The sequence below is a fragment of the Protomyctophum bolini genome (assembly GCF_963924005.1).
Source record: "Protomyctophum bolini genome assembly, chromosome: 16".
Classification (NCBI taxonomy): domain Eukaryota; kingdom Metazoa; phylum Chordata; class Actinopteri; order Myctophiformes; family Myctophidae; genus Protomyctophum; species Protomyctophum bolini.
In genome coordinates, this window is record NC_137877.1 from 14954903 (window position 1) to 14979353 (window position 24451).

Consider the following 24451-nt stretch of genomic DNA (forward strand, 5'->3'; position numbering starts at 1 on the left):
CGGACAGTTTGGGTTATCCTCTTGGTCTCGGACTCGGTCATGATTTTGTTTAAAACTAAATCCACGGTTATTGTTGACATGCTCTCTGAGCAACTTCTGCCAACAAACTGCGCGTGCGGCTTTAGAACGTCCTGTGTACCGCCTGTTGTGAAATTGTACCCAACATGCAGCATGTTGAGTAATTAAAAAACGTTATTTACAAAGCCAGTATAGAATTAGAACTATGTTCATAAATTATAATGACTGTTTTGATATCTCACTACTACAGGACTAGTGTCTTGTTGTCATTTGTTAGTCAACAGTGCCACCCTGTGGTTATTGGTTGTATCGTCGCTGGATTGATTGCAAGTTGCAATAATACGGCATGAATTGTGGGCAACTGGGCCATTTGTGTCCCCATGTCCCATGACATAATAATACAGCATATCTTGTGTAAATATAAAGCAAAAACACTAATTACAAAAAGCTATCTACCATAGTATTAAACTAAATAAAGCCTCTGTACCATAGAAAACAATGATTTATACTACTAAATTAAATATAAAAATGATGATATGAATATGAATTTTGAATACAGGTAAGCTAAAATGCCATGTCCCCCATCATGTTAATTTATTCAGCTTCAGTTACAAATATAATTCATCAAATTATTAGGCCTATGGCTATATGTGTAGTTCTAATGTTTCTCACCAAATGTTATAAATTGAATTATGATAAATGTATTTTTAATGCTTAAAATCTTGAAATCAATGTTTGTCCAGGACTTGACAAATCCCCCATTACACTGGTGCAAATCCACCTGTAAATGTCCCGACTATTTCTCTAGCCACATGACTTCAGAAAGTAGCATATATTTTTATATAAACTAAACCCTATACCAGAAGAAGTATCACTGTTTAATTTGCCTTTTTTTCCTCTTCGATGTTTTAGGTTTCATTACTGATGTGGCAAAGCATAACATGTCTACCCTGTTACACTTAATTATAGAGGAAATTTTATGTTAATCTTTCTGAAAATAGGGTTGTAACAATGGTTGATAAAAATATGAAGTCTTACTTTGTGCTAACATAGTCTTCATTACATGAGTGAGCCATCTTTAGCATAAAATGTCCCCCCAGTTACAGTGTAATGGATATGGATATGGAAATAATGGATTAAAGCTGGACAAATGTGTTTTTCTGACAGCTGAAAATGCCCCCTTTCAGTGAAAAAAAGAAAAATCCTGTACAAAATATTTTGTTTTGGAAAACGTTACTAGGCTGAAAATGGCACCGAATAGTAGGAATGCATTTAGCACAGCAATTCAATGTGGTTTTCAGTGCGTGGAGGCAAACCATTAGAACACATTAGCCATAATAATTTAGTTACCTTGTTTACAACATGCAAACACACCCGCTCCATAAGAAAACAAGTCTTCTTGCACACACACACACACACACATACACACAAACAAGGGAAATCAAATCGCCTGTGCAAATCAACAAATTATTTTCTTCCAATTTCCTCAATCCATTTCTGATGAATGGGCATGATGACAAACTTCCAAGACACGTCCAACTACACCTGCCCTACAGAGCTTTATTTAACCTTACCTGATTTAAATTTCCGTTGTATTAGTTGATTTTATTTCACTGCATGTGGCAGCATTTCTGTGATTTGACTGGGAGTACTATAGATGAATAACAGTATAAATCCACACTACTTATCCATAATGTATAAATGATGGATAAGGGGTCAGGACAACTAGGCCTTTTTGTGGAGGGGTCAGAATAAAATTTGGATTTAAAACTGTTATTCGTCTATAGTACTTAATCCGGGTGGATAGAAATGAAGCTCCCCCACACAGCAATTCGCAACGTCGGCCAGAAGACACTGCAAGTTGCATCGTGGGTGGAGCTTAATTTCCATCCACCAGCTGTCTAAAAACCAGGAAGAGACTCCTGCCGCTCGCGGCAACTGGCATCTTTGTGACTCTACTGTGTGGATGCAGTCATTATCAAACCAAAAGTTACCTGGAAAACCGGTTAAAGATCAACCCAACCAATATATTTTGTGACGTGTCTGTTGAACCTTTTAAAATCCTGACAAATCTGGACACCTTTCTGATAACATTTCTGTAATGAAACAGCACACAAATGGAAAGGACCTGAAACCTTTATTAATTAACAAAAATAAATAATAAACTGCCACAGGTACAGTATAATATAGATTTATTTTCCCATTAGAAAAACACCTAATGGGAATCCGTGTGAGCACCTTTTTATCATTATCACGTTTTGCTATCTCCATTTTGCACCTGGTTAGTTCCTCTTTTTCATGAAATCATAATTGTTGGCCTTAACTATTTATTATAAAATGTAGTAAAGTAGTGATTCCAAAAACTTGGCTGCGACTCGCTCCTCACGCGAGATAGTTTTCTTGTTACTGCTTCATTGGGTCTGCTGGGTTGGAGAATGGGGGTCGATTCCAGCTCGGAACACTGACCATTACAATATAAATGAAAGCAAAGCGTTTTAGTCACATTTTAGTCAATGTTTTAGTTTTAGTCTACCTTTAGAATGTATTTTGGCAGGCCTTGATGGCGTCGTAATGGCAGATTTTACACTTGGTTGCATGCTGGAAATAGCCGGCTAATACAGAGTGCAACACCTGAGTGCAACCAAACATAAAATGACTTATTTTAGTTCAACTGGATCTCTTCTCCACTGATCCCTCCCTAACATTTGAGTCATTTGTATTTGTTGACGGAAAAGGTAGTCGAACATTTTTTGTCATAATTTTAGTCGACAACATCAACACTGCTACCCAGACAGAAATATACTCTACCAGCAACCTATGAGCTGCAAGGTTTTCTCCCTGTGTGAGTCCTCATGTGTCTTGGTATACTGCTCATTCGAGCAAAGTGTTTGCCACAAACTGTGCAGGTAAAGGGCTTCCCCTCTTTATGAGTGCTCATGTGTTGTCCTAGATTACCCATTTGACTAAAGCCTAATCCACATACTGTACAACTAAAGGGCTTTTCCCCTGTATGAGTCCTCATGTGCGTCTCCAGATGTGTATGATGACCAAAGCCTTTGCCACAAACTTTACAACTAAAGGGTTTTTCCCCTGTATGAGTCCTAGTGTGTTTCACCAGATTAGCATGATCAGTAAATCCTTTGCCACAAGCTGTACAACTAAATGGTTTTTCCCCAGTATGAATCCGCATGTGTGTTTTCATATGTCCACTGTGACCAAAATCTTTGCCACAAACTTTACAGCGAAAGGGCTTTTCCCCTGTATGAGTCCTCATATGTCTCTTAAGAACTTGCTTTAAACTAAAAGACTTGGCACAAATCTCACAGCTAAAAGGCTTATCCTCTTCATGAGTCTTCAAGTGTTTTCCCAGGTTACTTTTCTGACAAAAGCCTTTGCCACAGACTGTACAACTGAAGGGTTTTTCCCCTGTATGTATCCTTATATGCTTCTTGAGATTTCCCTTCTCATTAAAGCTTTTGTGACAAACTTTACATGCAAAGGGCTTTTCCCCCGTATGAGTCATCAAGTGCCTCTTAAGAACTCGCTTTGCACTAAAACCTTTCGCACACACTGAGCAACTAAAGCGCTTTCTCCCTGTGTGACTCCTCCTGGAGTGCATTTGCTTCGACGATTTCAGGTCCTGGGGCAGCGTGTTGCTCAATATTTGTCCTTCCACATGTTGTTTCTTGTGTGATGTCAGAGCGTTTAAAGCAGACCGACCTTCCGTGGTCTCCTCCCACTCATCACCCTCTTCTTCAGTGTCAGATTCAGAACAGTGTGAAGGCCAGTCATCGCTGTCCTCAGTGACATCTGATTCAGAGCTGTGTGAAGAGAGGTCATTGCCGTTTGGCTCAGAGCCCTCTACATCAGCTTGTGTTTCCATGTGTTCATTTGAGGTGCTGGCTACGGGCTCTGTCCCTCCATCTTCACTTTTCACCTCTTCTGGTCTTTTAAGTAGTTCCTCCTGATGAGGCTCTGGTTCCTCCTTGACCAGACTTCGGATCCTCTCCTCCTCTTTGCACACAGTGAGGTGCAGGACGTCTAGACAAAATGAGAAAATGAGAGAAAATGATTAAATGTTACATTTAATTTCCATGCCAGTGTTTCCTGTTTTATTGTGACATTCTCACCAAAGCACTTATCTCCATACTTGTGTCTCTTTGCCAAATAGAAATTGGCATTGCTCCTTTTAAAAACGTATATTAGCAAAATCTGAAAAAGGACTGCTTCACAACAGTAATGCTGGTGTAACAAATACATAAGCGGAAACACACATAAGTCATCATTGAATAATTCGGTAAAACTAGTGAAACTTACCGGGGTCCAGCTGGTCTTCAGATTCCTCTTTAATAGTAACAATCATGATGTCCAGGTCTTCAGGTTCCTGTTTAATAGAAACAGTCCTGGTGTCGGGGGGGTCTTCGGGTTCCTGTTTAATAGAAACAGTCCTGGTGTCTGGGAGGTCTTCGGATTCCTGTTTAATACAAACAGTGCTGGTGCACAGGGAAACACTCCTGGTGTCCATGAGGTCTTTGGGTTCATGCTTAACAGAAACAGTGTTGGTGCCCCGGGAAACCGTCCCGGTGTCCAGGAGGTCTTCATGTTCATGTTCAATAGAAAGAGTAGCGGCTGGTTGAGGAGAACTCATCTTGACCTGCAAGCTGGACTCCATAGACGGCTCTGGAATGAAGAATAAAACATTGATGTAAGTTGTACGTATATGTCATTTTTAATTTCAAAAGATAAGAAAGTCAATGAAAAGTCAGTGAAAATAGCCGATCTACAAGCATGTGTCGCACAGCGAGTTTGTAGATTTTCACTAGTTCTCGAACTAAAAGGTTTGGGAACCACCAAAATACATCCCACCAAGAGAGTAGGCCTACCCAAGAGAGTACCCAAGCAGTCCATTCATAGAGGTGCAGTATTAGTGAGTTTATCACCGTTAAATACAATTATAAAATTGAGGAAAGTGACTGGTTGTCAAAGTGTAGGCCCCGCCACCCCACAGTGGTGTCCGATAATAAGAACTTAACCGAAATGTCAACCCTGGTGATTATGAGAGAAATGTCTGCAAAGCAGAAGGCTCGCAACACTCCAGATCAGATAAAATTATTCAAGGTGCACAGATCCATAATATAATGGAAATGAAATGAGGAAATAGTCAGCAGCACACAATAGACATTTCAGATATTTACCTCTCGTGGGCCGAAGCAATGGACGCAATTTGACCCAATAGGGATTCCTCCTCAGCGTTGTGAAACCCTGGTGATTGAGGAAGAGTATGTCTCCAAAGAGCCCTGTACGATGCATGGCTATTTAGGTTGTAAGGCCGACTAGCGCTGTTCGTGTCGAAGTTGCTGCACTCTCTCCCCTTTCTCAACTAAATCTGTGACGGCAAGAGCCTTTATATTGTGCTTGGCCTATGGATGACATCACACTGATGTCACGATCATGAGTCACAGGCCCTATATGTGCATATATGGAGCATTGTTAGCATGATGTCAGCAGACTCGGCACCAGATTTCTCTGCCGGCTTCAAATATGGAGTTCTAGATGAACTGCGACCAAATATGGAGTTTGTGATGTCAGACTTGTCAGATAGGTTAGTTAGATATGTCATTCAGGTCGAATTTGCAACCGTCAGAGCAGCTGAATTGGCATTTAAGAATGAAAGCGGATTCAACGAAAACCCCTTGAAGATTTTGTGGCTCGAAGGACAGCCAGAGGTCATCGCCTCAGCGCCCAAATATGGAGTTTGTGATGTCAGACTTGTCAGATAGGTTAGTTAGATATGTCATTCAGGTCGAATTTGCAACCGTCAGAGCAGCTGAATTGGCATTTAAGAATGAAAGCGGATTCAACGAAAACCCCTTGAAGATTTTGTGGCTCGAAGGACAGCCAGAGGTCATCGCCTCAGCGACGCAGCCGGGCCAGTTTGTGTCCCCACAGGGCTCTCTGAGCAACGAGCGAGACTACGAGAGTGTGGTGCTGATGCGGGTGAGGCAGGCCGCAGAACGACAGAGACTGATAGAGGAGATGCAGCGACAGGATGAGGAGGAATCGTAACGGCAAGAACCAGCAGGAACCACTCAAAACCAGCGCTGAACTCGATACAACCCAACCCCCTGCCAGAATTTGTACCGGGGTTACAAAAACATGGCTTTAGTTTCATGAACCTCTTAGGTATGCATTTGTAGGGATTTCTTTTTATATAGTATGTAATTTATATAGTATGTAATTTACTATATAATGTGTACATTTTTATATAGTAAATATGTACAGTAGGAAAAATGTACAGTAGGAAAAATAAACATGTTGAACAAGGAAAAAAAAGAAGACGTGCTGCTCTCAGGGCCTGACTTAAATAACACCCTCTTGGATGTGCTCCTCCGTTTTCGAAAGGAACCGGTTGCCATCATAGCAGACATAGAACAAAGCGCAGCTTGGGAGTGAGTTGGAACACCATGTCTGATACTTTCACTTCCCATGTTTCACAGAACCACAAGCCCTTCACTCGTCGTGGGGTGCTTTCAATAGTAAATAGTATGTTCGATCCTCTAGGCTTCCTGGCTCCTGTGACTATAAAAGGAAGACTCCTTCTCAGAGAACTCTCCAGCAGTGACCCTGCTTGGGACAGCCCCCTGCCACCAGATATGTATGATAATTGGAGAAGATGGCAAGATTCACTGCAGGATCTTAAAGTGCTGAATATTCCATGCACGTGTGCATCCTTCTCCATCTCACAAGCCAAGGCTACTGAGCTTTGTGTGTTCTCGGATGCCTCAGTCAAGGCTATAGCAGCAGTGGCTTTTTTGAAGGTCACGCATGAAGACGGCCACATGGAGGTCGGCTTCATCCTGGGTAAGGCCAAGCTGGCTCCAGTACCAGAGATCACCGTTCACAGACTGGAACTTTGCGCCTCTGTGCTTGCTGTGGAATTGTCAGAGCTCCTCACAGAAGAACTTGACATGAAGAAGGTAGACAAAACTACATTCTACACAGACAGCAAAGTGGTGTTAGGATATATAAACAACCAATATCCATGTGTACGTCAATAATCGTGTACAGAGAATTAAGCAATGTTCTCTACCAGAACAGTGGAGATATGTCTCACCTGAACACAACCCTGCTGATCATGACTCTCAGTCTGTGACAGCAGGGAACCTTGCCGGTAGCATGTGGCTGTGCGGTCCAGCATTTCTTCTGCAGCCTGAGAGTAACATTCCTGAGACAAGCCCCTTTGTACTCATCAACCCAGAGTCAGATGTGGAAATCCGCTCTAATGTGACGGTGCTTGCCACTAATGTGTCCCAGTTGGGTTCAGCACGCTTTGAATGCTTCTCACAGTGGACTTCCCTCATTAAAGCTGTGGCTCAGCTTCAGCACATCTCTCGCAGCTTCATCAAGTCCAAAGATGACAGCAGTTGTGCAGGCTGGCACCTGTGCAAGACAAGTCTCACAGATGAAGCCCTCACCCAAGCAGAACACACAGTTATCAGGTGGGTCCAGCGTGAAGTGTACGCAGAAGAAATCAAGTGCATAATGGCAAAACGAGAACTGTTCATTGGAGGACAAACATTCCAAAAGAGAGTTTAGCTGGCTGTGAAGCCCACTTTCCCATTTTACATAGCACACTGTGGTGGCACTAGTGGGACTTATGATGCACATGCACACACACATTCATCAGAATAACATGGCCACTAGGCGAGGCCCATATATGCCCATATTCTGATACGAGTAAGACGCGCGAACACGGGAAGCGAACGCACTCAGCTCCATATATGGGCACAAAAGGGGCCAGGTCCACAACAAACAAATCACTGGCCCCTTTTGTGCCCATATATGGAGCTGAGTGGACCTGGCCCCTTTTGTGCCCATATATGGAGCTGAGTGATTGCTGATGCAACACACTCCATATTTGGATAGCGGGACAGACAGACAGACAGACAGACAGACAGACAGACAGACAGACAGACAGGATCTGCTAGGTCTCATAGTAAGTGCTCACTGCATTCGCAAACATCAGGGATCTCCATATATGGGCATAAAAGGGATACAGGCAGACCGTCAGATACAGAGATGTCCATATATGGGCACAAAAAGGTTCACAGACAGACAGACGGTTAAAATGGGTGCTATGACAACAGATGTAACGGGTATTCATACTAGGGTGAGGTATGCATTCCTGCATTTCAGTGTTCCCAACTTCGTTCCCAAGTAGGTCTGTTTTACAATAACTCTCTGTAGGCTATGTGTAGGCTTAGGCTATAGCCAATTGATTGCCTTGGCAACGCTCAGCCTACACCTGCGGAATACCACTCTTCACACATTCTCCACAGGCGTTTACCATTGCACAAGAACATTCCACAATATGTGGCATATTATTATTGGCATATTAACCCCCCTCAACTCTCACTAAAACTAGACACTTTACTACCTCCTCCTCCCTCCCTCCCCCCCCCTCTCTCTCTCTGTTTAAAAGTACAGGAAAATCTCAAAGTACAGGTGAAAATATAGTACAGGTAAAAATCTCAAGGTCCAAGTGTTTCGTACACATGCAGCGGGTTAGGTCCGGAGCAGGCTAAATCCACAGCATTAGTTTCCATGGTAATGTATGTGGCGTTGCGTTGCTTTCATGAAACCGAAATCAAGCCTCAACATATCCAGTTTAACTGGCTAAATTAATCTGGCAAGATTAACCAGTTTTCATGAAACCGGTTAATCGTTGATCCAGGATATATTAAACCAGGATATCTTTCAAATCCCGGTTTAATCTCTAATCCAAGTTTCGTGAAACAGGCCCCAGCTGTTCTCTACACACCGTTTGTCATTATTAGCAGCATAACCGCTATAAAATAAAGTAAGCAATGCGTCAAATTAGCAAGCAAACACAACAACACAGCACATCCCTGAGCCTACAATATGTAGCGATGAATGTGTGTATATTACACGTGTGTGTTTGTGTGTGTGTGTGTGTGTGCGTGTGCAAAACGTCCAAAACATACCCAGTCTGTATAATTTGACGACTGCTTTCAGCATGCTGCTGTTTGTCAACACGCTGATTGCTGCTACAGAACAGCATGCATCATCAGCTTCTGATGAACACTCCGTGAGTCGAGATTAAGGTTTATAGTAGTTAAATTGAATTACAAACACGTACAGAACACATACTCCATGATCACCGAAACGTCTAACGATAAGTGAAACGTGAAGCTCTGCATGATGACAACGAATAAAGTGTCCGGACTTGACTTTCAAAATAAAATGTTTAGTGGAACTGTTTCAATCTTAAGAGTATATACCGGTACTAAGGTTTCAATTCACATCACAGGTTGGAGATCCGGTATGGAGCGGATACGGAAACGGCCCGCAAGTGTGCGTTTAAATGACAGGATACAGTAGGGATAATTAAAAGAAAAGGGCATTTAATTGCATTTTGTATATTGACGTTTGCTTCAGCGCACCAGTAACATCATTGTAATGCATCAATTAATGCATCATTGTTAGGCAGATGTTTTTTAAAACAAGTTTAAAATAGATATATTTATTATCGTGAGAACGATGGCCTAACTATACTAAATGGACTAAATATAAATGTTGACAAAATAGATGCAGATGAGATGATATTTAATTACATTCCCCTTGATTAAAAGCAATTATTCACATGAAATCACATAAATCTATAATCTTAGTAATATATGTGGGACTCCTTGCATCATTGAAAAATTCTCTCTTTTTCAGCCACAAAAAAGGAAATATTACCAGTGATATAAACTCACCAGGAATAATTATTATTCAAATCGCCCAATCTGCACAAAACCTTCTACACACAAACTTTGGACCATTATACTATATACAGGGTCGTCTGATTACATTAGTAGCCTATCCTTGGGGTTAACCTTCCACCCTCCTTGAACTCTGTATGTAGGTTCAGGGCAACATGGACGGATTGGACGCGGTCCGTTTTGGAGTGTCTATTGACTATTCTCATTTCAATCCATTACTTCTCTTTTCTTTTGTCTATCTGTTGTATCAAATAAATGCCCTCCTGACTGAGTGGGGAAGGCCAAATGTCATTTCACAGGTTGCTGACTGTGTAGCAGACTGGCTCTCAGTCACAGCCTCGACCTGATGGCTTCAAAAGTCTAATATCTCCCCCGAGTCATAGCCAAATGCTTTTGGCGTGGTGGTGGTTAAAGGGGAATACCACTCTTCTTCAACATTGAACTATGTTATTGATATTACTTCAAGTTGCTGTGTGGAAATAATAAAAAGTCCCCAAAAGAGGCATTAAATCAATCTTCATTTGCATAGCTACCTGGTAACCTGCCGATCTATGAAGCGCTCCTCTGCTCCGGAGTCGATTAAAGCTGAGAGGCACCGACTGGGATCGCCACGAGAGCAGCATTGACCTGTGGCCTTGACGTTGAGGAGGATGATGATGATGAAGTACACTCAGCTCAGCTCGTCAGTATCTCCCCCTTTACTGGCGAGCCCCAACTTTTACTGGACGGACAAGACAGGACAGGAGGAAATAAAGTGGCCCGCATGGCCACGATACAGCCATGATTTCAAATCATGCCTGCAGCCTGTATGTACGAATCAAATGTCGTTATCTCGGGCGTGGCATCTAAAGTATTGAAATGTATAGACATACTCAAGTAAAGCAAAAGTAAAACTGTACTTACGGTACTTAAATAAATAATAACAATAATAATCTAATAAAATGTACATTAGTTATGTTACACCATTGAAAACAAGCAAACCAATAACTTGCCCACGACAGCTTTATTAACAAAGTCTTATTTTGTTTTATTTTGGCTTTTGTATATCATAATAATACATGATGGGCGGGGCAATTTTTTATAGAAGGTGGCAGAGCTATAACGAGGTGTGTGGTCCATAACCCAAACCAATGCATCGTAACAACGTTAGTGTAGAAAACAGGAAATAAATAGCACACCTGGCTGGGTCACTGGGAACAGGGGGGGGGATTCACATGGGGGGGAGGGGGTCCACAGCCAAATTGGGTTGCGGATTCGGATGAAAATCAACTGATATAAACCAGTAGGTTTACTTATCAAGACGATGCAATCGACCTACTGATGTTTACTGGAGCCTGCTGGCTGTGATTAGGAAACACGCAGAGACGTCTGGTGGCATTGGTCGTGTTGTCCTACTATTACTAACCCTAAATTTAACCCAACTCTAACCCTAACCTCACTCTTAACCGGCCATGTAAATCCCCTAACCTCATATCAGTCTTAAACGGCCACATAAGTCCCCTAACCTCATATCAGCCTTTGCCGGCGACGTAAATCCCCTAACCTCATATCAGTCTTAACCGGCCACGTAAATCCCCATGTAACCTCATATCAGTCTTAACCGGCCACGTAAGTCCCCTAACCTCATATCAGTCTTAACCGGCCACGTAAGTCCCCATGTAACCTCATATCAGTCTTAACCGGCCACGCAAGTCAGTTTCACAATGTTTTCACTTCCGTGTTTCCTAATCGCAGTAGGCTCCAGTAAACATGCATTCCATGGTCTTGGTAAGTAACCCACTGGTTGATATGGGTTGAGATAACATTCGAAGCGGGTGAACTGGGGTACCTTGGCACGAAATAGCTTTGAGTTTAGTTTAACTGGTTTACAACTACAAGGCATTTGTAGAATGGACTTCAGGTCTTAATGCGTTACTAAAGGCCAAGCGACAGACACAGACAGACGCGTACCGTGAAGTTGTCTGGCTCTGTTGACAAACGTTACGTTAGTGACACAATCTTCAACCGGTTGAGGGCTGCAACTATACATCATCTTCGAATAATTAATTGGATTAACTTAATACGATTCGATGAATCAAATACTCAACAAGTGCTGTTTAAAACATTATACACTGAACCTAGAAATCGAGTAATCACTGCACAATAGTGTCTCACGAAAATAGTCGATATACAAGCTCGTGATGTGTATTTTACCTTGTAGAATGCCTATTCGCTATTTTTCACTTAAAAAAACCCTCCTGCCTATAATGGCATGCCCAAAATATGGATTATCAATCGATTACTTTATTAAATGATCGATTATTGTTTTTCAAATCGATCAAATCGATTAGTTTGATTATGTGTTGCAGCCCTAAACCTGTTAGTTTGTTACCAAATATCACCACAGAAACCAACAAGCTTATGCATAACATACAAAGCAACACTATTAACCACTTCAACCCTATAGACTTAGCTGAGCGGAGTCCCCCAGGGCTCTATATTCAGCCAACTTTTTTTGCCTCAACCCAACCTCAAAAATAGTCCATCCATAAGCTCACAATGGCACGTGTAGTGAGCCTATAGTCTGCTATAGAGGGTATGCGCATGTATAAAGTGAGTGGCAAATCGAGTGGCAAAGTGAGTTTTAAGGTTGTTTTACCCATTAGACCTGAGGACGCATCTGTGTAACCTTATATCTTTTAACCACGTATAATTTTAAACTTTAGCCGTTAATGCCTGAAGACGGTCCGAAGGGACCGAAACGTTGCATTAAAAAGAAAAATACTCTTGTACTGAGCAAATATACAGCATTCTATTCCTTTCATTGATGTCCACTGGCCTACGCACCTGTGCAGACGCCTGACTTCTAGGTGTGCAAAAGGTTTTTCCTACAGAAGACTTTAGCTGTTGAAAAATAGGAGATCTACAAGCTCATAGCACGGACAAGCTTGTAGATCTGTTATTTTTGAAGAATCTTGAAAATGTGTGCAAATCTTTGAATATATATTCTTTCACAGTGAACTCAAATATTTGCTTATGGGGGTTCCTTTGGAACAACATATTTTCAGATATCCAAAAACATAGCATCCTTGACATGAAATAGTTTGAGCACCACTGACACATAGAAACACGTTTTTCAGAAAACTGTCAGGATTTAGAAGACATTTTGTAGAATCTAGTGTCAGGTCTTAATGGTTTAATAATGCAATCAGACTTTTCTCTTTGGAGGTACAGTATGGGCTGTCAAGGCCAGAAAGTACTTTTTTGCCGTTCCTCCCACATAACTTCCTGGTACGATAATGATGTCACGCGCATACCCTCTATAGTCGCAGAATGTTGGCCCCAGCATAGGGACGACAATAGGGTTAAAAGGTCATGTCATGAATGGGGTTTAGCTTTCATATCAATAATCATTATTTGACCATAAATGTTAATGATAAACTATCTACGTCTGACTGTACAACAACAGTAGGTTGTTCACCGTTTGATACTTATGGCTCTGTTCGACTACGATCCGTTAACCCAGAACGCTCCATAACCTGAAACCTTCCAGAATGTTTAGTTATTTTTTTGTTTCAATTAAAACCAGTACCACCCCCGAAGGGGAAGGTACGAAAAAAAAAAAAAAAGACACAACATGCTATTTTAGCCGCTATAGAGCACAGAAGTCCTGGCGTCACTCGTTCATCTTCAAGAATAAGTGGTCCAAAAATGTATCGTTTACTAAAGGAAGTCGGAAATTTGACTAAATCTGCGGCGGTAAAATTAGCGTTTTCTCACCGTCAGTTGATTTCTCATATCCATAAGAGTCAAACCACCGGGATCATTTGGTTTTTTTGAGTCGCAATATAAAAACAAGAATGACTCACGTCATAACTGCCAGGTGCAGCAAAGAGACTATGGGTTTTATCTCCCATTGGCTTAGAGGATACGACTTCATGTTGCAGCGTTCAGACTATGGGTTTTATCTCCCATTGGCTTAGAGGCGCTAAAGGCAGCCAATCATGAAAAAGTGTCCACTAGGTCCTCACTAGTCTCAACATCGACAGTATAGCCAGGGCTATTAAAAATGTCTATGGGAACTCAGAATGGGTGGAAAAAGAAACACGACACAGGTAGGATGTGTAATTGGCATCAGACTTCGGTGCTCTATGTTGGAAACATTTTGAATGATGAATGCATTCTCAGTTCAGGCCTGGGTTCCCCAGAACACAAGGTTAGCACCGTCTTCCTGAGCCAAGGGCCCAAAGATGTGGTTCCGAGAACCGAACCGAGCCGCGACAAACTTTCCGAACTTATACTTAGCACAGTGGTTCTCAACCTGTGGGCCGGGAGTCGGGACACCCAGGTGGGTCCCCGCATGATTTTTCGGGGGGTTTTAAAGAAAAAAAGAAAAGTAAAAGACCATTACAGCATCAAAGGTAATCAACAAACTTTACTATAAAAAAATGGTCAAACATTGGCCAAATTGTCAAATAATATAAGAAAGAGGGAAGCATTTTGCCGATCTAGAAGCTCAGGAAGGTACATAATAATCATAATAACGATAGCTTAGTGAGCTTGTAGATCTTGATATTTTCACAATATGTATCTAGAAGTCAAACTAAATGTCATGCATCAACTCCTACATTCCAAGTGCTTGTCAGGGCGGGGGGGGTCCTCAGTATTTTCAAAAGATGTTGTCGAATGGGACCTTCTGCATAACAACTTTTGGTACTTTATGATTATTTTCTTTTGGGGGGGGGGGGTCACAGCCTGAAAAGGTTGACAACCGCTGAGTTAGCGCACCGACAGGCCTGTCACAATTATGACAATCGCCTAATCGCAGTTATCGGAGATAATCGCTATTACTTTTGCATAATCGTCAATTCGTCCACGTTGGAAAATGTCCATACATTCATACATTCAAACAGAAATACAAATGGTAACGTTCCAATGTTCAATGCGAAAAAACACAATCAAATCAGTTAGTCGCAATTATTTGTGCGACAATTAATCGGCAACTTAAATTTGTAATCGTGACAGCCCTACGCACCGAAGAAAAGTCTGGACGTCGAGGGGGTATGTATTGCGCTTCAGGCCACGCCCTGAGGAAGGTCGACTTGCCACTGACTGATGCGTAGCTTCTTCTGTAAAGTATTTGACTCGCCACTGACCGATGAGTCGCTTCTTCTGTTTTTCTTCTTTGCTCCTGTAGCACCGTGCAGGCTGGGCAGTGCGTGGGTCGTTCCGTTACTATTGGTATTTCTTGCAGTGGCGGGCCATTTGATCAGACGAAGGGCGGATGACGAGTGTTTGTAATTATGTTAACGAGGAAGAAGGAAGTCAAGCAAACAGGAAAAGGCAAGTCTTTTGTTTTTTTCAGTTCCAGTTGCAGTTATGAGAGCTCAGTATTTCCCAGTCTGTTCCCATCAGTCAGTTCGAGAGTGGAACGGCAGTACATCCAATCAGTGACTGATATTTATATATACTGTGTGTGCGCGGGCGTGTGCGCACGCACACACATGTGTGTGTGTGTGTGCGTTTTTTAGCAATCCTGCGTTCCTCTCTCCAGGTCGTCATCGTCGTCGTCACCATCGTGGAGACAGTCTTCCTCTCTCTCGTTAAGCTCCTCCCCTATGACATCTAGCCCCGCCCCCTCTTGTTGAAGGCACACCCCTTCCAGGTGAAGCTCCGCCCCTTCCGGGTGAAGGCCCGCCCCTTCGTCACGTAGCTGCCGTGCGCGTTCCTCGACCGTCGCCAGGCGCTCTCGCACCATGTCAGCCGACGAGGTCATGTCGCCTGGACTCCCGAAGTACTGCTCGCTCCTGAGACAGACAGAGACAGACAGACAGAGACAGACAGCATGTCAAAACCAGGGCTGTCACGATTCAAAGAAATTAACACATACACGAATAGAACACATACGCTATTACGCTCAAAACTCTAATTCACACGGGCAGATGCAAAAGACACAAAGATGCAAGACTACACAATTTGTTGCTGTTGTAGCTTTTGCAGCAGCTACACACGTCGGATGCATCTTTGCATCTTCGTGTTGCTGGCTTCCATTGTATGGACAATGAATGGTAGACTGTAGCTTTGCACCTGCCCATGTGAACGCAGCATAAGGCAAGTGTAGGACAAAATAATTATTACTGGACAGGGCAGAAAAGTTAATGCGGAGCAAAGTAGCTCTCAAAAAGGAGTATTGTGGAAGAATATACTGAAAAACAAGATGCACTATAAGAACGTGTGTGTTGTTCGTACCCATCAGGGAATATAACGGGCATACTGATTCTGTCCAGCAAAGTTTTCCCAACCGTTGTGACGTCCTCGAGAATGTCCGGTTCTACGGACTGTAGAGCCTACACACACACACACACACACACACACACACACACACACTTTAGTTGAATGACTGAATCAGGCAACAGTTTATTTCTTATTCATTAAAAATTACCTCCTAAACGCTTTAGTGTTAGTACTGTATACCCGTCTACCTACTGGCTGGTTGATAGGCTAAAGTATTTTTGAAGTCGCTTCATTCACGTGATATTTGAACACAAAAGTGTTCATTAAATGATGACTGTGTGTGTGTGTGTGTGTGTGTGTGTTGTGTGTGTGTGTGTGTGTGCGTGCATGCGTGCGTGTGTGCCGTCTTACCCTCTCTGTAGTGGTGTGAAAGCTGTACGCCAGCTCCAGCCTGTGCTGCCTCTCCTCGGCAGACACAGAGAACTGTTTCCACACCCTGTTGAGGCGAGGCAGAGTGTCTCCGGACGACCGCGTGGAACAACGCAGCGACTGGCACAGAACCACCGAGGCCTGCAACAGCTGGCGGCCGTAGTCGTATGTACTCTGTGGAGAGACGCACGGCACACAGGGGGGAAAGAGAACCACATTAGTCCATTCTGAGCGGGAACCCCTTTTGGTGTTTAAGCATTATTTTATACTTTAGCTATTGAAAAATAGCAGATCTACAAGCTCATAGCGCGGCACCGAGTGCCGGTCGGACACCAACCTGAGCCACGTCCACAAACTTCCTGTGTTTGTCCAGCATGGTCCTTGTCTCCTGGCCATCCTCTCCCAGGCGGACGTGGGTCTTCAATAAGGCCTCCAACAGTTCCCCGAGCCACTCTACTGCCTGTATAAAAACACCACATATTAATTATACAGCATATCATTTAAAACCGGGAAGAAATAGTCATTTAGATCATTTTGGAAAAAAAACTTGAACTTTTGTGCAAATCTTTGATAATGATTTTGATTTATTTTTTAAAGCAAAATTGTTTAACTCAAATCTTTGCTTCTGGGGGTTCCTGGAACAAAATATGTTGAGATGGGGGGTACGGCAGCCAAATACACAATTAATTTGGGGGTCCTTGACATGAAATATTTATTTAAAGGCCTGTAAGCCTCTGACAAAGCCGAGTTGACAAAATCATGACAATAAACAAAAAAAGGAAAAATGAACGGGACATTCTCTTCCGGTGGCCTCGCAGGGGGCTGGACTGCGACGCTCTATACAAGGTTCACTCCCACCTCCTATGCCCCTTTTCCTGCTGGGCTCGCCCGGTCTCCTTTTAGTTTTTTCCTTTGGAAACAAAATGTCTGTGGCCCCCCGAGGCTAGTAAACATGTGCTTCAGGAGTTGTTTTAATGCCAAAGAACTCCTGTTTATTAGTACATGTTGAGCGTTGGTGATGTGTCTCACCTGTGTCGCGTCCTCTTCACATTTGAACAGTTGAACCATCTGCAACATCTTCAACCTCCTCACGTCCACCATGTCTTCACACCTACACACACACACACACACACACACACACACACACACACACACACACACACACACACACACACACACACACACACACACACACACACACACACACACACACACACACACACACACACACACACACACAGGATTATCTACAAAGAATCTGACACTAACCACTCCACAAGCTACACATTTAAATAGATTACTTAAGTTTCAACTTTTAATAAAGGTCATAATACTACTACTTACGTACTACACTAACAGATGTACCAGCTTAGCTTAAAGGCTCAAATCAAACGAAACTGACAATATGTCACTGTATATCACACTGCATCTATACATTTTCCCAGATCTATCTATCTATAGCAGGCAAACGATCAAAATAACAATTATTCTACATTCTCTAATTGTCTAGACATCTTGGAAATTAAGTAATGCAGATTTGTAAAAAATAATTTAACTCTTACGGGTTCATTTGGTTTAATTTTACTCTCTCAAGAGTTAAATATCAAATATGGTTGGTTAACAACTGTCCATCATTTAGCTGGGGACCACCTGGAACCCCCTCAAGGACCACTGGTTGAAAACCACTGATCTATAACAACTAATGTGATTTGCTTAGTAGGCCATTCAAATGGTTATCCATGGAGCCTATGGAGATTTGAAGAGTCATATTGCCATCTTGTGGTGAAAAAGAGAATGACCTTTTGTTTTACCATGGTGTCAAAACCATGGCTGAAATTATTTTTGGACCTCTGCTGCTCACGCACTTTGCCGTGTTTACACTCTGAAGGCTCTCGCCGTCATTTCATAAAGTTGTTCCATATTCACTGCGACTGTGAATTACGTTGACTAAAGCAACAGTACATATTTGGCACTCTGAGTTCTATGACTTCCAGTCATAGAACAGGCAAGACGGACCATACTAACTTAAAGGAAGACTGACACGCCCCTCGGGAGCTAATAACTGCTATCAAACAATGCTATCATGATTCTGACGTCAGAGTGGCGAAAGCTTTCCCCAACGACTTCTATGCGGGCTCGCCGGGCTTGGTGGCCGTGGTAGCATAGCAACTTATGCTACTATTTTGGTGTCACATTTAGCTTGAATACTGGGTGAAAGTCTCATTAAAAAAAATATTTTTTCGCAACATTGTTCAGGTGAACTGTGTGTTTATGCTTGTTCATTGTAATAATCAATATCGCTATGATTATTTTATTTATCGCCGCGTCGCTCCGCATGACAACATAGTCTAGCCCGTCTCAGATGCAGGCTGCACACACACGGACGGACGGACGGACGGACGGACGTATAGTCTCTGGTCAGGTCCCCGCATTGAACTGGGCATGTGTGTACGCACACACACACACACACACACACACACACACAGACACACAACTTTTAGCCGTGGCTATAGTGCATGACAGCGGGGAAGAGATTCCGTGCCATTGCATGTGTGTGTGTGTGTGTGTGTGTGTGTACACACATGCCCAGTCCCCCGTAGAGGCTCATGATCTCGTCCGCAAGACTATGCCTCGGCATAGCGATATTTATTATTACAATGAATACAAACATAAACACACTATAGTTCACTTGAACAATGTTGTGGTAACTAACTACGGTATTACAGAGTGAGAGCGAGGGTGTACATGTCAGCCTGCGGCTGAGAGGGGAAAAGAACAGTAGTCGCGCTGCTCTCACAGCGGCCAGACAACAGCAGACCGTCCGTAGTCGCGACTGTCGCGCTGCGGGGCTGAGAGGTCTCAGAGCGGGCAGACAGGGGTGTTGGCGACCGGGGGAACATGGGACTCCAGTCCAAAATTTGCGCTTGTGCTGCAGTTCCCCTAAAAAAACCCACGCCAACCTCAATTGCATTCAAACTAAGCATTTCTGGCGAAAAAATAATTTTTTTCAATTACATTTATAGCCAATATGACGCTAAATGTACCGTCAAAAACGCTAGCCTGACCTATAGCCACTTGTTGCTAGCGCCGTAGCCCCGTTTCAAACTGTTTCAAACTGTTTTCAGTCAGACCACGTGATGTGCTGTACCACCCATATTAATTTCGGGGCATGTCAGCGGACCTTTAAGCTTAGGATAAATGCATTTTACGGCTTTAGATGTTGGCTATTTTTAGTATTGGCTTATTCTTTAACCACTGTAGCCCTGTACTGAATTTGTGGTGGAAATTGCGACTCTGGAACACATAGGACGGTAAGAAACCTCCCATCAGAAACCTAGGACCCCTAATTAATCCCTAAACGTCTTCTTCTTGAAAAACATTTTTGAATAATTCAAATAGCCAATCTACAAGCTCACAATGTGTGGATCGGCTAGTTGAACAATTTGCAAATGGGTTTTTTTCCCCAAAAAAGTAAGAAAAAGGCAAAGAAGTTTAGGGATAAGGATGGCGAAAACAGGGCCCCTAGAATCTGGTGCATCCACTTCAGATGTGCGCCTGTTGCCAATACGTGTACATTTTACCGAAACAGAATCTCTCTAGAGTCTAGAGTCAAGAATGATCAGAGCCAGACCTGAGGACATATTATAGCTTTTTACCACTTTAATAATTATTTTAAACTTTTATCTGTTGAAAAATAGCAGATCTACAAGCTCATAGTGCACCACCGAGTGCCGTGCTATGAGCTTGTACATCTGCAATTATTTTGAAAAATCGTGAAAACGTGTGCAAATCTTTGATTATATTTTCTTTCACAGCGAACGTTTATAACTCATATCTTTGCTTCTGGGGGGTCCGTGAAACAACATATTTTTTAGATGGGGGTCGGCTGCCGAACACATACAATGTTTGGGGTCCTTGACATGAAAAAGTTTGAGAACCACTGATATAGAAACATAAGGTTTTTCAGAAAACAGAAGAAGACATTTGCAGAATCTGGCCTCAGGTCTAAATGGGTTCTTCTGTGTTACCGTTGCTTGCGGAGCGTCATGTCCTCCATGACAGACTGGACGTGCGTGATGTTCTCCTGGGTCTCGGCCGTCGGGCTTCCTTTGTTGTCCTCCTCGGTCCAGGAGGGCTGGCTGGACATCTGATCCAACACCACCTGACCCTTCTCCCGCAGACCCGCAAGACTGCTCTCTGCAGGCAGACAGACAGGCGGGCAAAACATTTGTAATGTATTGCATTTGTTTTACGATTGCCAGAATCAGATTCCTTAAATGTTGTTCATGTGCTAAATAAAAGAGTGACTTTGAGAAGTCAATGAGGCACTAGTTTTTTCAGTTCTTTTTTTTCTTTTTATAAACTGCGCAATAGACCGATATATGTGCGTGTGACATCATCATCATACCTGGAAGTTATGCGGGAACGCCTACTGACTGAGTGGGCAAAAAAAGTACTTTCTGGCCTTGACAGCCCATACATCCAAACAGAAAAGTCTGATTGCATTAAACAACGTTAAACTCACTTTGTGCATGCGTATACCCTCTTCTATTCTATTGGACTATCATGATAAGGTAAGTACTCAACTCAAACCTCTACCAAAGTGTCATGTAAGCCTTACATGACACTAAATGTTGTCTTTTTATCAACTGGCCCCTGGCCCCTTGCCATTAACATAATGTGGCCCACAGGTTCAGCTATTCGAGTGTCCCTGATGTAAGGGATAATATCTGCCTAGGTGGTCATTGTCGGGAGATAATTCACCGGCAGGGAGTTTAATCACCGACACCAAGGTGAGGTGGTTAATCACCCTGAAGGTGAATTATATCCCAACAATGACCACCTAGGCAGATATTATTCCGCTTATTGGCTACTATAAATTAATAAAATTAACAAAACAACGAGATTTTTCCTTGCTAATGAAAGTATTCCATAAGTGTCGCGCTGGCCGGCGTCTGCCCAGCTGCAGCACTGTTGGAAAACAAGGAAGTGAGTTGATCAAATAGAATCCATTTTCGGGCACTGCTTCATCTATTTCTACGAGCTTGTAGATCTGCTATTTTTGAAAAATCGTGAAAATCTTTGAATATATATTCTTTCACGGTGAACGTTTTTAACTCAAATATTTGCTATTTGGGTCCCTTGGATCAACACATTTCCAGATGGAGGGGGGTTGAATACATATAGCTTTTGGGGTCCTTGACATGAAATAGTTTGAGCACCACTTACATAGAGAAATATGTTTTTAAGAAAACTGTCAGGATTTAAGACATTTTGTATAATCTGTTCTCAGGTCTAAATGTTTTAAGGTGGTACTACTGAGCGACAGACTTCAGTTTTTATTGTTTTAACCCATTTAGACCTGAGGACGATTCTACAAATGCCTTCTAAATCCTGACAGTTTTCTGAAAAACCCATGTTTCCTATGTCAGTCCTTTTCATGTCAAGAACACCCAACATTATATGTAATTGGTTGCCAAAGATTTGAGTAATTAAAAACGTTCTCCCTGAAAGAATATATATTCAATGATTTGCACTACATTTTCACGATTTTTCAAAAATAGCAGAACTACAAGCTCGTAGCGCGGCACTCTGAGCCGCACTATGAGCTTGTAGATCTGCTATTGTTCAATAGCTAAAGTATAAAATAATGGGTATACTACTGACCGACAGACTTCAGTTTCTCCTCCAGGTGTTTCAGTGTTTGTTGGATGGCTGCTCCGTCTGCCGGAGCCACGTCTGCACATAGCATCCCTAGAAGACCATCTAGCTGCTGAGACAACTGCACACACACACACACGCGCACACACACAGACACACGCACACACACACAGAAAAAGATAAGTGAGAAAGACCGTGTGTGTGTGTGTGTGTGTGTGTGTGTGTGTGTGTGTGCGTGTGTGAGAGCATACGTACGTCCTGTGCGGTGCTGTGGAACTCGTGCGCCCCCTGCAGGACGTTCTGGCGGTTCTCCAGGTGCGAGGCCTGTCTGTAGCAGACGTCACTGAGCTGCTGCTGAAGACCCTTCAGCTCCAGCAGCTCCTCCTCGTCTCCGCCGCCCAGCAAGGCAGCGATCTGCTGGTTCAGCTCCACGTACACCGCAAACCACTCCTGTACACAGCACGCATGTAGGGACAGGGTTAGACAGGTTTAATAAACCACTCCTGTACACAGCACGCACGTAGGGACAGGGTTAGTATTAATAAACCACTCCTGTACACAGCATGCACGTAGGGACAGGGTTAGTATTAATAAACCACTCCTGTACACAGCACGCACGTAGGGACAGGGTTAGTGAATGATTGATTGAATGAATGAATGAATTAATCTTTATTTTCATGTCTTGTCGTTAAGACCCATCCCTTACGGGATTATAAGACACCAACAACATAAATAAACAAATATCACGTTCACTTCTCACACAGAAGCTACACCAAGTATTTGGTCAAAACAGAACAGAAATATTAATATTAATAAACCACTCCTGTACACAGCACGCACATAGGGACAGGGTTAGTATTAATAAACCACTCCTGTACACAGCACACACGTAGGGACTAGGGACAGGGTTAGTTTTATTAACCCACATTAACCCACTCCTGTAAAACATTTGAGTACTTTGTTCTACACAATATTCAGTAAACGGAAGAATTTTGAAGCAAGAACGTGGCACTCTGAAAATAGCAGAGCTACAAGAGTGTGAACTTGTAGGTCTGCTATTTTCAGCATGCAACAAAGTGAAACAACCATAACAACGCCATCAAGGCCCACCGAAATACATTTTAGTCAACAAAACCAACTGTAGATTTAGTCGACTAAAATCTCGTGAAATTAGGTTGACTGAAAGTGAAACTTTTCAGATGACTAAAATAAAGTGTGCTGCTCAACTCACACTGTGTTGGCTCTCGATCTCCTCGTGTTTCTGCTGCAGAGCCTGAGACGCTCTGATGGAGTCTCCTATCGCCCACTGGCTCTTCAGCTGGTCAGTACCTGGACCCTCCAGCCAGGTCACCACCTGCGCACACACACACACACACACACACACACACACACACACACACACACACACACACACACACAAATGTAAGGCGTTTGTAAAATCGGCCTCAGGTCTGAATGGGTTCATCTTTATGGTCGAATACATTGAAAGGGATTACAGTACAATGTAGGCATTTAGCAGACACTCTTAATCCAGAGCTTTTTACAGTAAGCAAGAACAACACATGGTAATACATCAAATACATAGAAGTAGTCATCAGGAATCATGGAAGCTAAGAACCTAACATCCTTCTAACAGTGGAATATCTATATATTGAAACTATGAGAATACACTATAGAGTGCTGTGTCTACATAAAATGCTATTTAAGTTGCATAAGGCTAGGGCAGTAGGCAGATAAAACTAAAACACACACGCCCATAATAAAATACACACACACACACACACACACACACACACACACACACACACACACACACACACACACACACACACACACACACACACACACACACACACACACACACACACACACACACACACACAGAAAGCTTCCAGTGTTGTGGTGCCAGTGCTTGTGTTGCCATGGAGACGAAGGAGGAATTGGGCTGGAAATATTAACTGTGATGTTTACAGCTGCTGTTGCTAGGCAACCACAGAGTAGAATAAAGCAAGGGTTTAATACAAATTATATTTGGAATGTGCGTGTGTGCATTCGCTGTGCGTGCGTGCATTTGCCATGTGTGCGTGCGTTCGGCGTGCGTGTGTGCTTGCAAGTGTGCGTTCGGCGTGTGTGCGTGCGTTCGCCGTGTGTGCGCGCGCGGCCGCGCGTCCCCTGCAGTACCTGCATGACCTTGCTGTGGATCTCGTCGAGCTGCGTGCGTTTGTTCCGCAGTCGGCACAGCTCCTGGTATTTGGTGTACTGCTCTCTGAGAGAGTCCAGCAGCCTCATGACCTGAGGCTGGGCTAGTAGCTCCTCGTCCATGGGACACCACGCTGGACCTGAAT

General features: G+C 43.0%; 2 protein-coding genes across 2 annotated transcripts in view; both read right to left on the reverse strand.

The window, feature by feature from the left end:
- Window positions 1–2136: 2136 nt before the first annotated feature.
- Window positions 2137–4666, reverse strand: LOC308330841 (uncharacterized protein; the record flags this gene model as incomplete). Its single annotated transcript, XM_080785916.1, has 2 exons — window positions 2137–4059; window positions 4336–4666. 2 exons carry the CDS (start codon window positions 4664–4666, stop codon window positions 2834–2836), a joined length of 1557 nt encoding a protein of 518 aa, XP_080642042.1. The 3' UTR covers window positions 2137–2833.
- Window positions 4667–14202: 9536 nt separating this feature from the next.
- Window positions 14203–24451, reverse strand: part of sestd1 (SEC14 and spectrin domains 1) — a 33079-nt gene continuing 22830 nt past the window's right edge. The window contains exons 10-19 of the mRNA XM_080784974.1: window positions 24288–24445; window positions 23338–23460; window positions 22362–22556; window positions 22113–22227; window positions 20474–20642; window positions 17475–17556; window positions 16783–16905; window positions 16428–16619; window positions 16032–16129; window positions 14203–15589 (exon numbers count right to left, since the gene is read on the reverse strand). Coding sequence (XP_080641100.1) covers window positions 15310–15589; window positions 16032–16129; window positions 16428–16619; window positions 16783–16905; window positions 17475–17556; window positions 20474–20642; window positions 22113–22227; window positions 22362–22556; window positions 23338–23460; window positions 24288–24445 — 1535 coding nt within the window. The 3' untranslated portion in view covers window positions 14203–15309. The remainder of the gene's footprint in view (window positions 15590–16031; window positions 16130–16427; window positions 16620–16782; window positions 16906–17474; window positions 17557–20473; window positions 20643–22112; window positions 22228–22361; window positions 22557–23337; window positions 23461–24287; window positions 24446–24451) is intronic.